General features: G+C 43.9%; 1 protein-coding gene and 1 pseudogene across 1 annotated transcript in view; both read left to right on the top strand.

Moving 5' to 3' along the window:
• The window catches only part of LOC102847002 (zinc finger protein 420-like), a 31,039-nt gene extending 28,565 nt beyond the window's left edge, over positions 1-2,474 (top strand). The window contains exon 6 of the mRNA XM_006897993.1: positions 1,745-2,474. Within this exon, the coding sequence (XP_006898055.1) occupies positions 1,745-2,474 (730 nt within the window). The remainder of the gene's footprint in view (positions 1-1,744) is intronic.
• Positions 2,475-14,653: 12,179 nt separating this feature from the next.
• Positions 14,654-14,781, top strand: part of LOC102846601 — a 3,945-nt pseudogene continuing 3,817 nt past the window's right edge.

Raw genomic sequence — 14,781 nt, 5'->3', positions numbered from 1 at the left:
TTCAATACTCTTCTCCAGCACCACAGCTCAAAGGCATCAATTCTTCTTCTGTCTTTTCTAGTCATTGTTTAACTCTCTGATGCATAACCAGTGATTGCAAAAACCATGGCCTGTGTCAGATGCTCCTTAGTCTCCAGAGAGACACCATTGCTCTTCAGAACTTTGGAGAGGTCCCTAACAGCAGAATTTCCCAGCATAGGAAGCAAATAAAAAGACCATGGCCTGGTTCGAGTGCACCTTAGTCTTTAAATGACATCCTTGCTCCTCTTGTATGATTAACTACCTCTGAAAACTCGCTGGAGGATCAGCTATGGGTCTGACTCAACAGCACACAACAACGTCATTAATATCATGTGCAAGTAAATCCTTGCTAAAGAGTATGAATAAATGACTGGAACTGCATTAACCAAAATCCAAGCTGGATTCAGAGAAAGCCACGGCCTGAAGAATACCGCTGATGACACATAGATCTCTGTTGGAAGCAGAGAATAATGGAGAGCTATTTGTGTTTGACTTGTACACCAGTGTTCATCGCAGTGTTAGTCACCATCTTGAAAACATTCACACACATTTATGCAGAAGGAATGATTTTGAAAATCACTACTTAACTTCAGAAGTACTAGAAAGCATTATGCTAAGTGAATTCAGTACCATAAAGACAAATACTGTATAACGGCCTTTGCGATTACTTGCTATGCATCAGAGAGCTGAACAAGTGACTAACGGTGACAGAAGAATTGATGCCTATGACTTCTGGTGCTGGAGAAAAGTCTTGGACATACCATGGACGGTCAGGAAAACAAATAAGTCTGTCCCAGAGAGGGTGAAAATAATTTTCTCCTTGGAGATTAGAGTTTTGAAGCTCTGTCTCAAATACTTAGAGCACACGGCCAGGGAGGACCAGTCCTTGGAGAAGGACATCATGCTTGTAAGGATGGAGGGACAGCACAGAAAAGGAAGACTCCAGATGAGATGGGTTGATACAGTAACTGGCGCAATGGGAATAGGTGTTTCAGTAGTCTGTGCGACTGGCTCAGAACAGGACAGGTTTCAGAGCTGTTGTACATAGGGTCACTGAGTCACAGGCGACTCAAGGCACTTAACAAGACCATTATTGTACAAATAGATAACTAGTAAAATGTGTATGAGGATCCAAGGTGAGGAGGGTGGGAACCGAGAGGTAAGAGCAGGGGGTGAAATCAAAAGGTCTCTCACAATTTGGTGGGTGGAGGGGGGAGTAAAGGAAGTGGGGAAGAAACAATGTATATGAACTCTGTATGTAAACCAGTATAAAATAAAAATTGTATTGGGAAAAAAAGGCAAATGGTGATTTATAAATCAACTTGACAGAGAACGGCACAGGACACGCTGACAAAGGAGATCAATCAGATCTGGGTTTGTCAAAGGCTGTGGCCACTTAACAATAGAAACCGACCCCCAAGGAATGCGGGCTACATGACAATAAAAACAGACTCTCAAGGAATGTGGCAAAATGCACTAATTGGCTGTTTAAACCCACTCCCCAGAGGATATATAAAAGAGGATTTATATTTTATAAAATAAAAAAGGAGTCAGTCTGTCCTGACCCATTCATAATCTGTTATGAGCGTCTAATAAGCCTCAGTTTCCTTCTCTTGCTTTCACCTGGTCTTTCTTGTATTTCCGAGAACTTTCTAGTTCTTACTCCAAGAGGCCCCTGGACCTTTTTTGGTAATCATCCCCTTGACAAACTCTCTGTCTATAGGACGCAGCAACTTTTCCACAAATGGCCAAATAAACACCGCATAGCAGAGACTCGAGACACCGCCTTTGGGGTTAAAGCCAGAGGACACAAGGTCAGCGGAGGAGAGCGCCCAGGACAGGAGGGAGGGCGCGGAACCGGGGCGCGAACCGGCGGACGAACCGGTGGGGGAACCGGGGCGCGAACCGGCGGAGAAGACGGAGCGAGAAACGGAGTGGAAAGAGGCACAAGAACCGGGTGCATCGGGCACAGCCGACCCTTCCGGCGCCACGGGAGCCGGAAGCGGAAGTGCGAGCCGGCGGTCGCGGGTCACATTTCCTGGCGCTCTTGGTTCCGCGGCAGACGAGTTCCGCCCTGTCCACCCAGGCGGTCCGCGGGGAGGGTCGTCCGCTGTCTGAGGCTTGTTCTCCGGCCCTGCTCAGCCCCGGTCTCTCGCCGGCCCCGGGTACCGGCCAGACCGCCTGCGTCCGCGGCCGCTGACCCTTCAACATCCAGCTCGCTGAGCGCGCGAGCGGTCCTGTGTCCGGCCGCTGACCGGGAGGCCCCCGTGCAGTCGGTGCCGTCTGCGGACCCGGGGAGGCGGGGAGAGTCGGGGTTTCGCGGACCCCGCGCCCCGGGCGGGAAGGTGAGCTCGTGCCCCGGCCTCTCCCGAGCTGTCCTTGTCGGTGTCCGTGTCCCGTCCAGTCGGAACCGACCCGTGTCCGGCCCGCCAGCGGGTTGTCAGCGGCCGTAAACCGCGCGCGAGGACAGGGCCCACCCTTCTCCTGCGGAGCAGCTGGGGGATTCGAACCTGTGGATTGACAGCGCTACGTCTCACCCTGTGAATGGGGGTCGATCTCCAGGGCACACGGAGAAACACCCAAAAATGGCTCTTTGCAATGTGAAGTTAGACCCATATTTTGCCCAATTTCGGGGGAAAATATTGTAGGAAAAGGCGTTTTCCATTTTGGATGTAAGACAGGAGTCTGATCCTGTGTAACGTGCGATGTGCTGACATCAGGAGAGGCGATCGTGCGTGATTTTGTAGAGATCACACCCTCCGAGTTTCTCCAAACTCAAGGATTGGTCAAGGCAGGATGTGAGGAACGAAATTAGGGTGAACTTGGGGAGCTCTGGTGGCCTAGTCGCAAGAAGCTGCACTGCAATCCCAGAGGGGTGCGGTTCGAATCCACCAGATGCTCTGCTGGAGACGGAGGGGCAATCTCCTCCTGTACCAGTCAGATCTGATTTGACAGGACACACACAAAACATAATTTTAAAAACATTTTAAAAAAAGAAATTAGGGTGAAATTGATTCAGGCATAGTTTCTGGCCCCAGAGAGCCAAACCACTTATTAGAAAGTCTGCCCAGGGGGAGAACTGGAGGCAGGAACCTGCCCCTCTGTCTTTACTCACCACTGTCCTGTCCTGTTTTAGGTCCCCCTGTGCCGCAGGAATGACCTGTCCTCTGTGAACAGGTGGAGACTGAGACGTCCCTCTGGCTCATCTGTGTCAGCACAAGTCAGAATTTGAGCTGCTGAGACTGGCTGTGTGGACCCAGCTTTCATCAGCGTCCAGAGTGCCTGGTGGCCCTGCTTCCCCTGCCTTCCTTCCTCCTCCTGGGACCCCCTGGGCTCAGGGAGGACGTTCAGGTGGACTTCCAGAGAGCAGAGGCAGAATGGTGAGTAGTGCCCAGGAGAACGGGGTGGTTCTTTGTGAAGTGCACGGAGTTAGAGGTGATCTGGTGAGGGAGCAGCTGTGTGCCCCGCGCTCTTCTGCCGTGAGGGGGGAGGTGGCCGAGAGGCCAGAGCACTAAATCCGACGAGGCGCCGTAAGCCCCTCGGTCGCTGTTTCCCTCCTCCCCACGTGTGGTGGTAAGTCTTTGAGAACAAAGTTAGTCTTCACGGTGTTATGGTTGTTTTGCTGTCGAGTCACCTGCGACTCATGTGACCCTGTGTACATTAGCTCTGAAACCTGTCCTATCCTGAGCCAAGCTCATCATCGCCGACAGACCTAATCCCATTGCTCTAGTCACTGAGTCAATCCATCTCCTCCAGGGTCTTCCTCTCCTGCGTTGTTCCTACACCCTTCCAAGCATGTTGTCCCTTTCCAAGGACTGGTCCCTTCTTGCAGCATGTCCAAATTATGTCAGATGACGCTTCAGAATCCTTGCCTCCAAGAGCAGCCTAATTTTACCCTCTCCAGGATGAACCTCTTTGTTTTCCTAGCAGTTCATGGTATATTAAGTAGACTTTTCCAGCCTCACAGCTCAAAAGCATCAATTCTCCTTCTATCATCCCTAGTCATTGTCCAGCTCTCTGATGCATAGCAAGTGATTGCAAAGACCATGACCTGTATCAGGTGTATTTTAGTCTTGAGACTGACATCTTTGCTCTGCAGTACTTTAGAGAGGTCTCTAAGCTCAGACTTTTCCATCACAATAAGTCTTTTCATTTCCTGGCAGCTGGTGCCCAGAGTGTTGATGGTGGAGCCATGCAACCTAAAGCTCTTAACAGTCTCAATCTCTTCATCCTCCATCACGATGCTGCCAATAGGCCCAGTGGTGAGAATCTTTGTTTTCTTGATATTGAGCCACAGTCCATTCTGAAGGCAGCAGTCCTTGACCCTCTGCAGCAACCGCTTCAGGTCCTCCTCAGTCTCACCAAGCAGGGTTGTGTCATCTGCATAACGCAGGTTGTTGATGAGTCTTCCTCCAATCCTGATGCCATATTCCGCCTCTCATAAAGCCCAGTCTCCCGAATGATCTGTTTTGCATATTAGATTGAAGAGGTGTGGAGATTGGATGTATCCTTGACACACCTTTCCTGATCCTGAGCCATGCAGTGTTTCCCTTCTCTGTTCTACTTCTGGTCCAAGTATAGATTTGGCGGGAGCACAGTTAAGTGTTCTGGGTTTCCCATTCTTCTCCAGGTTAGCCACAATTTGTTGTGATTCACACAGTCAAATGCTTTTACACAGTCCATCTAAAATTGGCTATAGTGTTCTTAGTGCCACGACTTCTAAACCCAGCTTGTACATCTGACAGTTCTCTGTTGATGTGCAGTCATTTTTCAATAATTTCTAGCAGGATCTTGCTTGCATGTGATATTAATGTTACTGTTCAATAATTTTCACACTCTGTCACCTTTTTTTTTTGGAATGGGAATAGATATGGATCTCTTGCAGTCAGTTGACCAGGTGATTGTCCTCCAGATTTGTTAGCACAGCCTGGTGAGCACCTCCAGGGGCAGCATCTCTTTGTTGAAATATGTCAGTTGGTATGCCGTCAATTCCTAGGACCTTGTTTTTTTTCCATTTCTTACAGAGTAGTTTGAACTTTCTCCTTTTGGTTTTCATGAAAATCTTCTCTGTCAGCCAGTTCTTTTTGGTATAGTGACTTAAAAGCTTTATCCACTTGTCCTTAATATCTAATTTTATGACATTGTGGTCTGAAAAGATACTTTGTATAATTTCATTTTATTGAATTTTTTAAGGCTTGCTTTGTGTCCTAATATACGATCAGTTCTAGAGTACCATGTGCACTTAAGAAGAAGGTGAATTGAGTTTTAGTTCAGCGCAGTACCCTATATCCACCCACAAGGTTGAGCTGGCTGATTGTATCGTTTAGCTCTTCTGCATATTTAAGTTTCTTTTTAGTTTACAGGTCCTTTGGTGAGAGTGCTGTGTTAAAGTCTCCAAGTACTCTAGTGCTATTTCTTTCTTCAAATATATGTTAACTGTTATTTTCTGTATTTTGCACATCTGCTATTTGGTGCCTAGACATTGACCAAGGTTGTGTCTTCTTACCTATTGTGCCTTTTATTAGGGCTTTATGAGGAGGAATGTGGCATCAGGATTGGAGGAAGACTCATCAACAACCTACATTGCACAGATGACACAGCCTTGCTTGCTGAAACTGAAGAGGACCTGAAGCGCTTGCTGCACAAGCTCAAGGACTGTAGTCTTCAAGATGGAGTAAAGCTCACCGTTCTCTCTGCTGGGCCAGTTAGGAGCACCTTGATAGATGGCGAAGAGTTTGAGGTGATTAACAGTTAAAGCGTACTCTGTCGTCAGTATAGAAAGATTGCTGTGATGACACAGCAGAATAAAAAGATTCTCACCGTTGGGCCAGTTAACAGCATCGTGATGAATGGAGAAGAGATTGAGGTTATTAACAATTGCAGCTTGCTCACATCCACAGTCAACACTCTCCGTACCAGCGGTCAGGAAATCAAAAGACTAATTGCGTTGGGAAAATCTGTTGTCGGGAACCTCTCCAGAGTGCTGAAAATCAACGATGTCAGTCTAGAGACTAAGGTGTGCCTAATCCAGGCCATGGTTTTGCAGTTACTTGTCATGCATCAGAGAGCTGGACAGTGACTAAGGAGGACAGAAGAAGAATCGATGACTTTGAGTTGTGGTGCTGGAGAAGAGTCTTAGACATAGCATGATCGCCAAGAACAAATAGGTCTGTCTTGGAGAAGGTGAAACCAAGTTTCTCCTTGGAGTCTAGAATTTTGATGCTCCGTCTCACATACTTTGGGCATGTGGCCAGGAGGGACTGATCGTGGAGAAGGACATCATGCTTGGAAGGGTGGATGGACAGTGCAGGAGAGGAAGACTTCGGATGAGATGGATTGATACAGTAACTGGGGAAATAGGGATTGGTGTGTCAAAATTAATAAGCTTGGCTCAGAACAGGGCAGAATTCAGAGCTGCTGTCCATCAGGTCGCTGTGCATCGTAGGTGACTCAGCCGCACAGAACACAACAGCCCCTCCTTAACTTGTATAGTGCTTTTCATTTTGTAGTCTGTTTTATCAGAGATCCTGCTTTTTTGTAGATGCCATTTCCGTGGTGTATTTTTTCCAGCCTTTGGTTTTCAGTCTCATCTTTTTTCTCATTTCTTAGATGTGTCTTTTGTAGGCAACATATTGATGGCTTTGGTTTTTTTTTATCTATTCTGTGACTCTTAATTTTTCCACTGAAGCTATTCCCATTATGTGTGAGTAGTGACAGGCCCAGTTTCATCACTGCCTTTTGCTGTGTTGTGTCTTGTTACTGTTGTCCACCCATGTTCCCCTGGGTTCTCTGTGTAGGAATTCCCCTTGGAATTTCTTGTGGAGATCCTCTTGTTTTCACAAATTCCTTAAGCTCCTACAGTTGTTATGTGCTGTCAAGTTGCTTACGACTCATAGCGACCCTGTGTACAACAGCTCTGAACCCTGCCCTATCCAGTGCCAATCTCATCCTCTCCAGCACACCCACCCCCATGACCCCAGTCACTCAATTAATCCATCTTACCCACGCTCTTCCTCTCCTGCGCTGTCCCTCCACCCTCCCAAGCATGATGACCCTCTCCAAGGACTGGTCCCTTCTTGCAACATGGCCTAGGTATGTCAGATGGAGCTTCAGAATCCTTGCCTCCAAGGAGCAGCCTGGCTTCACCCTCTCCAGGATGAACTTGTTTATTCTCCTAGGAGTCAGTAGTATGTTCAAAACTCTTCTCCAACACTACAGCTTAAAGGCATCAATTCTCCATCTGTCATCCCCAGCCATTGCCCTTTTTGATCTTTTTGATGCTTAACAAGTAATTGCAAAGATCATGGCCTAGATCAGGCACACCTTACTCTCCAGACTGACACTGTTGCTCTTCAGTACTCTGGAGAGTTCCCTGACAGCAGATTTTCCCAGTGCAATTCATCTTTTGATTTCCTCGCTGCTGAAACCAAGACTGTTGATTGTGGAGCCAAGCAAGCTGAAGCTGTTGACAATCTCAGCCTCTCCACCATCTATCATGATGGTGCCACTTGGCCCAGTGGTGAAAATCTTTGTTTTCTTGATGTTGAGCTTCAGTCCGTATTGAAGGCGGTAGTCCTTAACCTTCTGCAACAAGCACTTCAGGTCCTCCTCAGTTTTGGCAAGCAAGATTGTGTCATATGCATAACGCAAGCTGTTGATGAGTCTTCCTCCTATCCTGATGCCATATTCCTCCTCATAAAGCCCCACCTCCTGGATGATCTGTACCACATATAGATTGAAAAGGTACGGTGACGGAACGCATCTTTGATGCACTCTTTTCCTGAGTTTGACCTTAGCTGTGGCCCTGCTGTCACTATGCTGGGGAATCCACATTTCCCCCCAATTGATTAGGCATCACTTGTTGTTATGTGCCGTCGAGTCGCCTGCAACTCATAGCGAACCTATGTACAACAGCCCTAAACTCTGCTCTGTTCTGTGCCACTCTCACTGTCTCCAAAACACCCATCCCGAATACTCCAGTCACTGAATCAATCCACATCGTAGAAGGCCTTCCCCTCCTGCACCAGCCTTCCCCTCCTGCGCTGTCCTTCTACCCTCCCAAGCATGATGTCCCTCTCCAAGGACCGGTCCCTCCTTACAACATGTCCAAAGTATGTCAGATGAAGCCTCAGGATCCTTGCCTCCAAGGAGCAGCCCAGTTTACTGTATTGAAAGGAATTGGCAGACACAGAAGAATTTAATGAAACAACATATGAGCAAGAGCCTGTGGTGATGAAGGAAGATGTTCAGGCTGCTTTGAAGCAAAAAATAAGGCCCCAGGAATAGATGGTATACCAATTGACGTATGTCAGCTAACAGATGCTGCCCTGGATGTGCTCACCAAGTTGTGACAAGAAATCTGGAAAACAACCACTTGGCCAACTGACTGGAAGAGATCTATATTCCCATTCCAAAGAAAGGTGACCCAGCGGAGTGTGGAAACTACAGAACAATATCATTGATTTCACATGCAAGCAAGATTCTGCTGAAAATTATCCAAAAACGACTGGAACAGCACATCAGCAGAGAACTACCAAAAGTCCAGGCTGGGTTTAGAAGGGGTTGTGGTACTAGGGATATTGTAGCTCATGTTAGATGGATCTTAGCTGAAAGCAGGGAATACCAGAGGAATGTCTATCTGTATTTCATTGGTTATGCAAAGGCATTTGACTGTGTGGATCATAACAAACTGTGGCTGACTCTGAGAAGAATGGGAATCCCAGAACATTTAATCATGCTAATGCGAAACCTATACTTGGACTAAGAGGCATCACTTAGTCATCAAATAAATACAGCTTCTCTTCCTTTTTTCATTATTTCTTTTTCTTTGCCTTCTCCACCCTTGGCATAAAAACACAAAAATAAGAATAACAAGACAAAACATGATTATAGAAAAACTTCCAAAAATTTTTACAGGATCAAAGGGAATAAGATTGGAGATTCCTTCCGTTATTTCTTCCAGAAAATCAATATTACTCAATTTTATCAATTGTTCATAAAAAGTATCATGAATTTGAGCTTGTAACTTTAATATCTCATCAGTTAAATTACCATGATTAATGATATGTTTGTGAACTTTATCCCAATGCCACTCAGTATTATTCTGTACCACAGGGGTCACACAGAATTGAGTAGTATTCCAGTCACATTTTAACTTCAGTTGTCTCTGTAAGTTAGTGATCTGATCACCTATCATAACTACTGACTGTTAAAGTCAGTTAATTGAGAATTGATTTCAGAATCTATTTGTCCTTGAGATGACCAAATTTTACAGAATCACTGTGCCATTGTTTGAAATAATCTACTGTTTGAACACTTTGATGCAAATCTGTTCCAGCAGTAACTGCTGCAACCTTTATGGCTATGATCCCTAAAACAGCGGCAATGAATGCTCCAATAAACCTCTTGCTTCTTTTTAATAACTGATTCACAAGGTGCTCCAAAAGCATCATCTCAAGAGGTGACTGCCATTTAGGACCCAAATGAACAGGAAGCCATAACCCAATCCTAGATGTAAACTATAAATATATATAAATATACTCTTATTAGGTAGTCGGAAAACAGAAAAATATAAACCAGTGTACAGAGAACATTTGTTGCAAGTCCAAGTTAAATTATCTGCCTCCTTCTTAGTAACTTAAGAAAACATCGGTTAATACAGCAAGAATAGCTAAAAACAAATTCTTGGAGGATATTTGTTGCCCTGTGTTCTTAATCACTTTCCCCCCTTCTGCTATTCCTTCTTCATCTGACCCCAAGTCGGCGTCTCCACTTTCCTGGTCTCTGGTAGCAGTCTTTTCTTTTGTTGTTTCTCTGAGGTCATCAGACTCATCCATTCCACAGTTCTGTCTTCATCGAATCATGGCTTCTTTTGGCTTACCTGGGGGTTTCACGTTTCTGGATGGTACCCACAGCATTTCTGTGCCTGTAGAAATAGAAGCAAATCCTCGACCCTAGTGAATGACAAATCCCTTTTTCTATTCATTAGTTAGAAGTTCTCTCAAATATATATGTGCTGGTTCAGCTCTTTGATTGATTGTAATACTCAATGTCTTTGAGCTGGAGTTTCTCTTTTCTCATTAGAATTTAAAAAAATTTAAAATAAATAATGGTTTTTGTAAAATAGGTTGAGGAGTTGTTGCTCATCCTAATCCCATCTCCTCCCTTTTTGTTTTTTCACCATGGTTTGTAAGGTCCACTAGCCCTTCTTATTATAGCTTGTCTTTGGGGATTATAAATACCAGTAATATGTTTAATGTTTTCTTTTTTTGAAAAATATTTGTGTTTATCTTGCAATAACATAACAATAACATATAATTCAACCTGTTGAACAGAAGTCAAATTAGTTTTAATTACTTAATTATCTTACCGTTAGTATAACCTGCATATCTCATCTTGTTAGCATCTGTGTAATAAGTATTAGCTGTCAGGGGATAAGTTTTCACCTTTTATGATAGAATCCAGTTGGTTCTTTTAAATGATTTGTAATTATTTATTTTGCATATATGAATTAGAAATCTTACCTTTGTAATTAGAAAAAGCAGTTTGCCAATTTTCAGAAATTTTCCATAAGTTATTAATCTGGGAAGTAGTAAATAGGACTATAATTACACGTGAATCAGATGCCAAAATTGTCTTAACCATAGTTGTCCTTCAATAATCAAATCACAAATTTTTTTCAACATAACTAGCTTTTTTATTATACTTATTTCCCAGAAATAACCATTCTAATATTTTTTCTTCTTGATATAAAATACCAGTATGAGAATGTAGAGAATGAATCATTATTAATGTAACAGATTTTTCCATGTCTGTATGACTTAAATGGGCATCATTAATTCTTTGTTCTATAATTTGTAGTTCTTTTCCTTTGTTAAGGGCCACTATTAAACCCGTATCGGCTTATCAGTTAACCAAGTTATTGGAAAGGCAAAGCATAGAACAGTGGTCTTCGTTATAAATATGGATAGCCTAATCCTCTTCTACTATGATTAACTTTTGGTTTTTTGAAGCTGACCATCCCTTGTTGTTTCTTTCCTAATCCCTTACCAGGGAGATAGTTCAGGTTTAACATCATATGCTTAGCCTGCTCTGATATTGTAGGAGTTTTCAATGTGGCTCCCCACAGAGCTAGCAAATCTCTTCCCCATAATGTAACTGCAATATTGGCAATGAAAGGCTCTAATTTTTCTATCTGTCCTTCAGGTCCTTTACATTGTAACATATATTCACTGTGTTTTACTCCTGTCAGAGTTCCTATTCCTATAAAAGTAACAAAGACATCTCTTAATTGTAACTCACCAGGCCAGTGATGAGTAGCAGTAAAATCATCACCAGCCTCAGCTAATCCTTGAATTTCATATCCTTCTAATTTTACAGATATCATTACAATGATACTAGTCCTAGTACTGCCAAACCGTCTTTGTCTTTTTATTGGAGCTGCCCTTTGTTTTATATAAGGCAGGAGCAGTAATTGAGCTGCTCTCTGGCCTTTTAACAAGGTTGGATGTTGTCAAGTAGACATAATTATTTCCTCATTATAAATGGAATCTACCACTCTGATACATACAAATATTCCTTTACTTATTAAACTAGTTCTTACTGGAGTCAATCTTACGGTATCTTTAGGGATCTTATTTCCATGGGACAGCCTCTGCTCACTGGATATTAAAGACAACTCTGTTGTAAAGCCTCTAGTTTCTTGTTAGGGGCCACTGCTCTGCCCTGCGCCTGGTCTCGGAGGTACTTCTCCATTAAAATGAATATGGCCTTATGCTTAGGAAAACCTGCTTGGTTTCTTAACACTTTAGAAAGTCTAACTTTTTGGATTTTAAGGTAGTGAATCAAGAGTATTTGACTTTTATGACACATCTTTTTATAACTTCTGTTCTTTACATTTACCCTGGGAACAAAATTACATTTTCTTTCTTACCTGTTTCTAAACTTTTAGATCACATTATCTATGTAGCTTATAATTTATTTCTTTGTCTTCACTCTGTTACTTACTTTTTGCTTTCTTTTCATCTTCTAGCTTCATTCTTATATCTCTTTTTTATTTTACAAAAATTATCAGATTATGTAAGCTCAAAACTATTATTAAAAAAACTATTATTACATTAAACTTAATACAAGGAAACAACAACAAACTTAAACAAAAAATGAAACAATCAACAAAAACATTTACAGGCTTCTGCTTTGAGACCTAGCACCTTTTTTTTTCCTTTTGCTAAACCATATTTCAAATTGTAAGTAATTGCCAATGAAGAGCACTGTTTGGGTCAATGCATGCCAATTAAGAGAATATAATAATTCAGGATTGAGTCTTCCTAACGCTCTTTCTAAAGGTGACAAAAGGTTATTTCTTGCCTTCAGCTTTAACTGCCTCTAATGTAATATCACTTAATTCATATTCATGCAAAGATTCAACCATCTCTCTTTGCAAAATTTTTTTATTATGTGTACAATCCTGCATGGACATTGTTACTATTCATATCAAAGCCAATACTGGCCAAAAAGCAATAGGAGTTTGTTCTTTTTGATGTGCTCTTTGTAAATCTCTTATAACAGTATGCCAAGTTTTTAAACCTAATTGAGATCTACCAACTGGCTTAAACCAGCAACAGTTTTTTAATACATTTAAACAAGTGCATAAAGGATTTTTCTTTCACTTTTACCCCAGAGCTCTTAAGCAGCTCCTTTAAGAGAGAAATATATTGAGCTTCAGAGGATGGTGTGCTCCCCATGGCTCTTTTTTCACTTCTTCCTGTGAATTTTTTAAGCAGTTTACTTGGGAAAGTCCCCATGAATTTTTTTTCTAATTCTTCCCTTGACTTTGTCCTTCAAGGGGTGAGAGAATACTCATTGACTGCCAAGAAAACAAACAGATTCATCCTGGAGAAGGTTAAACCAGGCTGCTCCTTGGAGGCAAGGATTCTGGGGCTTCGTCTGACATACTTTGGTCATGTTGTAAGGAGGGACAGGTCCTTGGAGAGGGACATCATGCTTGGGAGGGTGGAGGGATGGTGCAGGAGGGGAAGACCCTCTATGAGGTGGATTGATTCAGTGACTGGGGTAATTGGGATGGGTGTGTCAGAGGCAGTGCGGTTGGCACAGGATAGAGCAGGGTTTACGGCTGTTGTACATAGGGTTGCTATGAGTCGCAAACGACTCGACGGCACATAACAACAACAACAACCCTTGGCTTCCAAGTGGTGGGAATCCTCATGAAACTTTTTTCTGCTTCTACCCTTGACTTGAACGTGGCCTCTGGCTCCTTGAGGAGTGGCAGGTATGAAGGCTCTGGGCAGTTATGGTGTTCTTTTTGCCCCGCATAGTGGTTGGCAGAGTGGACTTGCCAGATGAACTGGGGGTCTGGGGCCCGGAGTTTGCCAGCATTTGGGGGTGCCAGGATGGTAAGATGCTGTTTTTGTTTAGACATTCCTCTAGGTTGCATAGCCCTGGTGTACAAGTTGCTGTACAACGGTAACTTGTGGTTGCTGTGAGGCTGAACACTGTGACACTGATGTGTCATACGCGTTAATGGTTGGTTGCCCAGTGAGGACAGAGAGTGGGGTGGAGCTTTAAAACCAGCTTAGAAGCAGGGGTGGCATCCACTTCCGTAAAAGCTTGCCTCTGGAAGCCCGTGAACCTGGAGAGAGGATGAAAGACACTCAGGTGTTGAGGACTCTCCTTCATAGAGTCGCTATGAGTTGCCTGCAACTTGCCTGTACTTGACAACAACACCACCACCACCCTTGACTTCCAAGGGGAGAGGATTTCCTCATGAAACTTTTTCTGCTTCTACCCTTGACTTCCAAGGGATAAGGGAATCCTCATGACTCTGCCTGAAGAAATTTTTCCCCAAAAGACTTATCTTTTGGTTTCCTCATTTCCGACACACACACACACACACACAGAGAAAGAGACTGCCTTTTCTTTCAGGTCCCTGGTTCGGCCACCAGATTTTGCAAACTGGATGCAGAAAGATAGCAGGAACATGAGAAAATGAATTCTGAAAAAGAGAGAGGCTGAGGCAGAGGTCCTCTCACAGCTTAGCACTGTGAAAAGGTCCCTTTCTTAGTCTTCCTATGGTTTTTATTTCATTGAAGCCAATCCTCCTAAAAAATTCCATCTCCAGAGACTATATTTTCTTTATATTTAAGTGTTGCCAATGTAACAAGGGGTAAACTTAATCTTTAAACTAAGACCAAAGTTCAGACACAGCATCTCCTCTGGTCGGAGGCCAGGCAGAATTCTCTGTTTGCAGAGGGCATCCAGTATGTCCCCCAGGGGGCTGGGCAGAATTCTCTCTTTGCAGAGGGTGCTCAGTCCTGTCTGTCTGGACTCTGACCTCAGCTGCGGCCTAGTTATGGCTATGCCAGGGAATCCACACTTAGTCAAACTAGAGATGAGCTCTATGGGTTAGAAATACTGCTCAGTCTAAGGAGGGAGTTACTGCCAGTCAGGTGGCATATGCAGACAGCGGGGGACTACTCTGATGTCCAGGTTCTAGAGAGAACACAGAGCATTGTGTGACCTGCCTGTTTATTCTCCATTCCCCAGGACTGTCAGTCTCACCCAGCCATTTGTTCACAGGGGGAAATACAGTGCTTGGCTTACCCTGGTGTTTGTGATGTTTCAGGACTCGGTGGTCTTTGAGGATGTGGCCATCGACTTCACCCAGGAAGAATGGGCCTTGCTGGACGCTCCGCAGCGGGACCTTTATAGAGATGTGATGGTGGACACCTTCAGGCACCTGGA

This window comes from Elephantulus edwardii, unplaced genomic scaffold (genome assembly GCF_000299155.1).
Source record: "Elephantulus edwardii isolate Elephantulus edwardi_28Jun2011 unplaced genomic scaffold, EleEdw1.0 scaffold00217, whole genome shotgun sequence".
Lineage (NCBI taxonomy): Eukaryota > Metazoa > Chordata > Mammalia > Macroscelidea > Macroscelididae > Elephantulus > Elephantulus edwardii.
The sequence above is the reverse complement of the archived record's forward strand: the minus strand, read 5'-3'. Positions and strand labels throughout refer to the sequence as shown.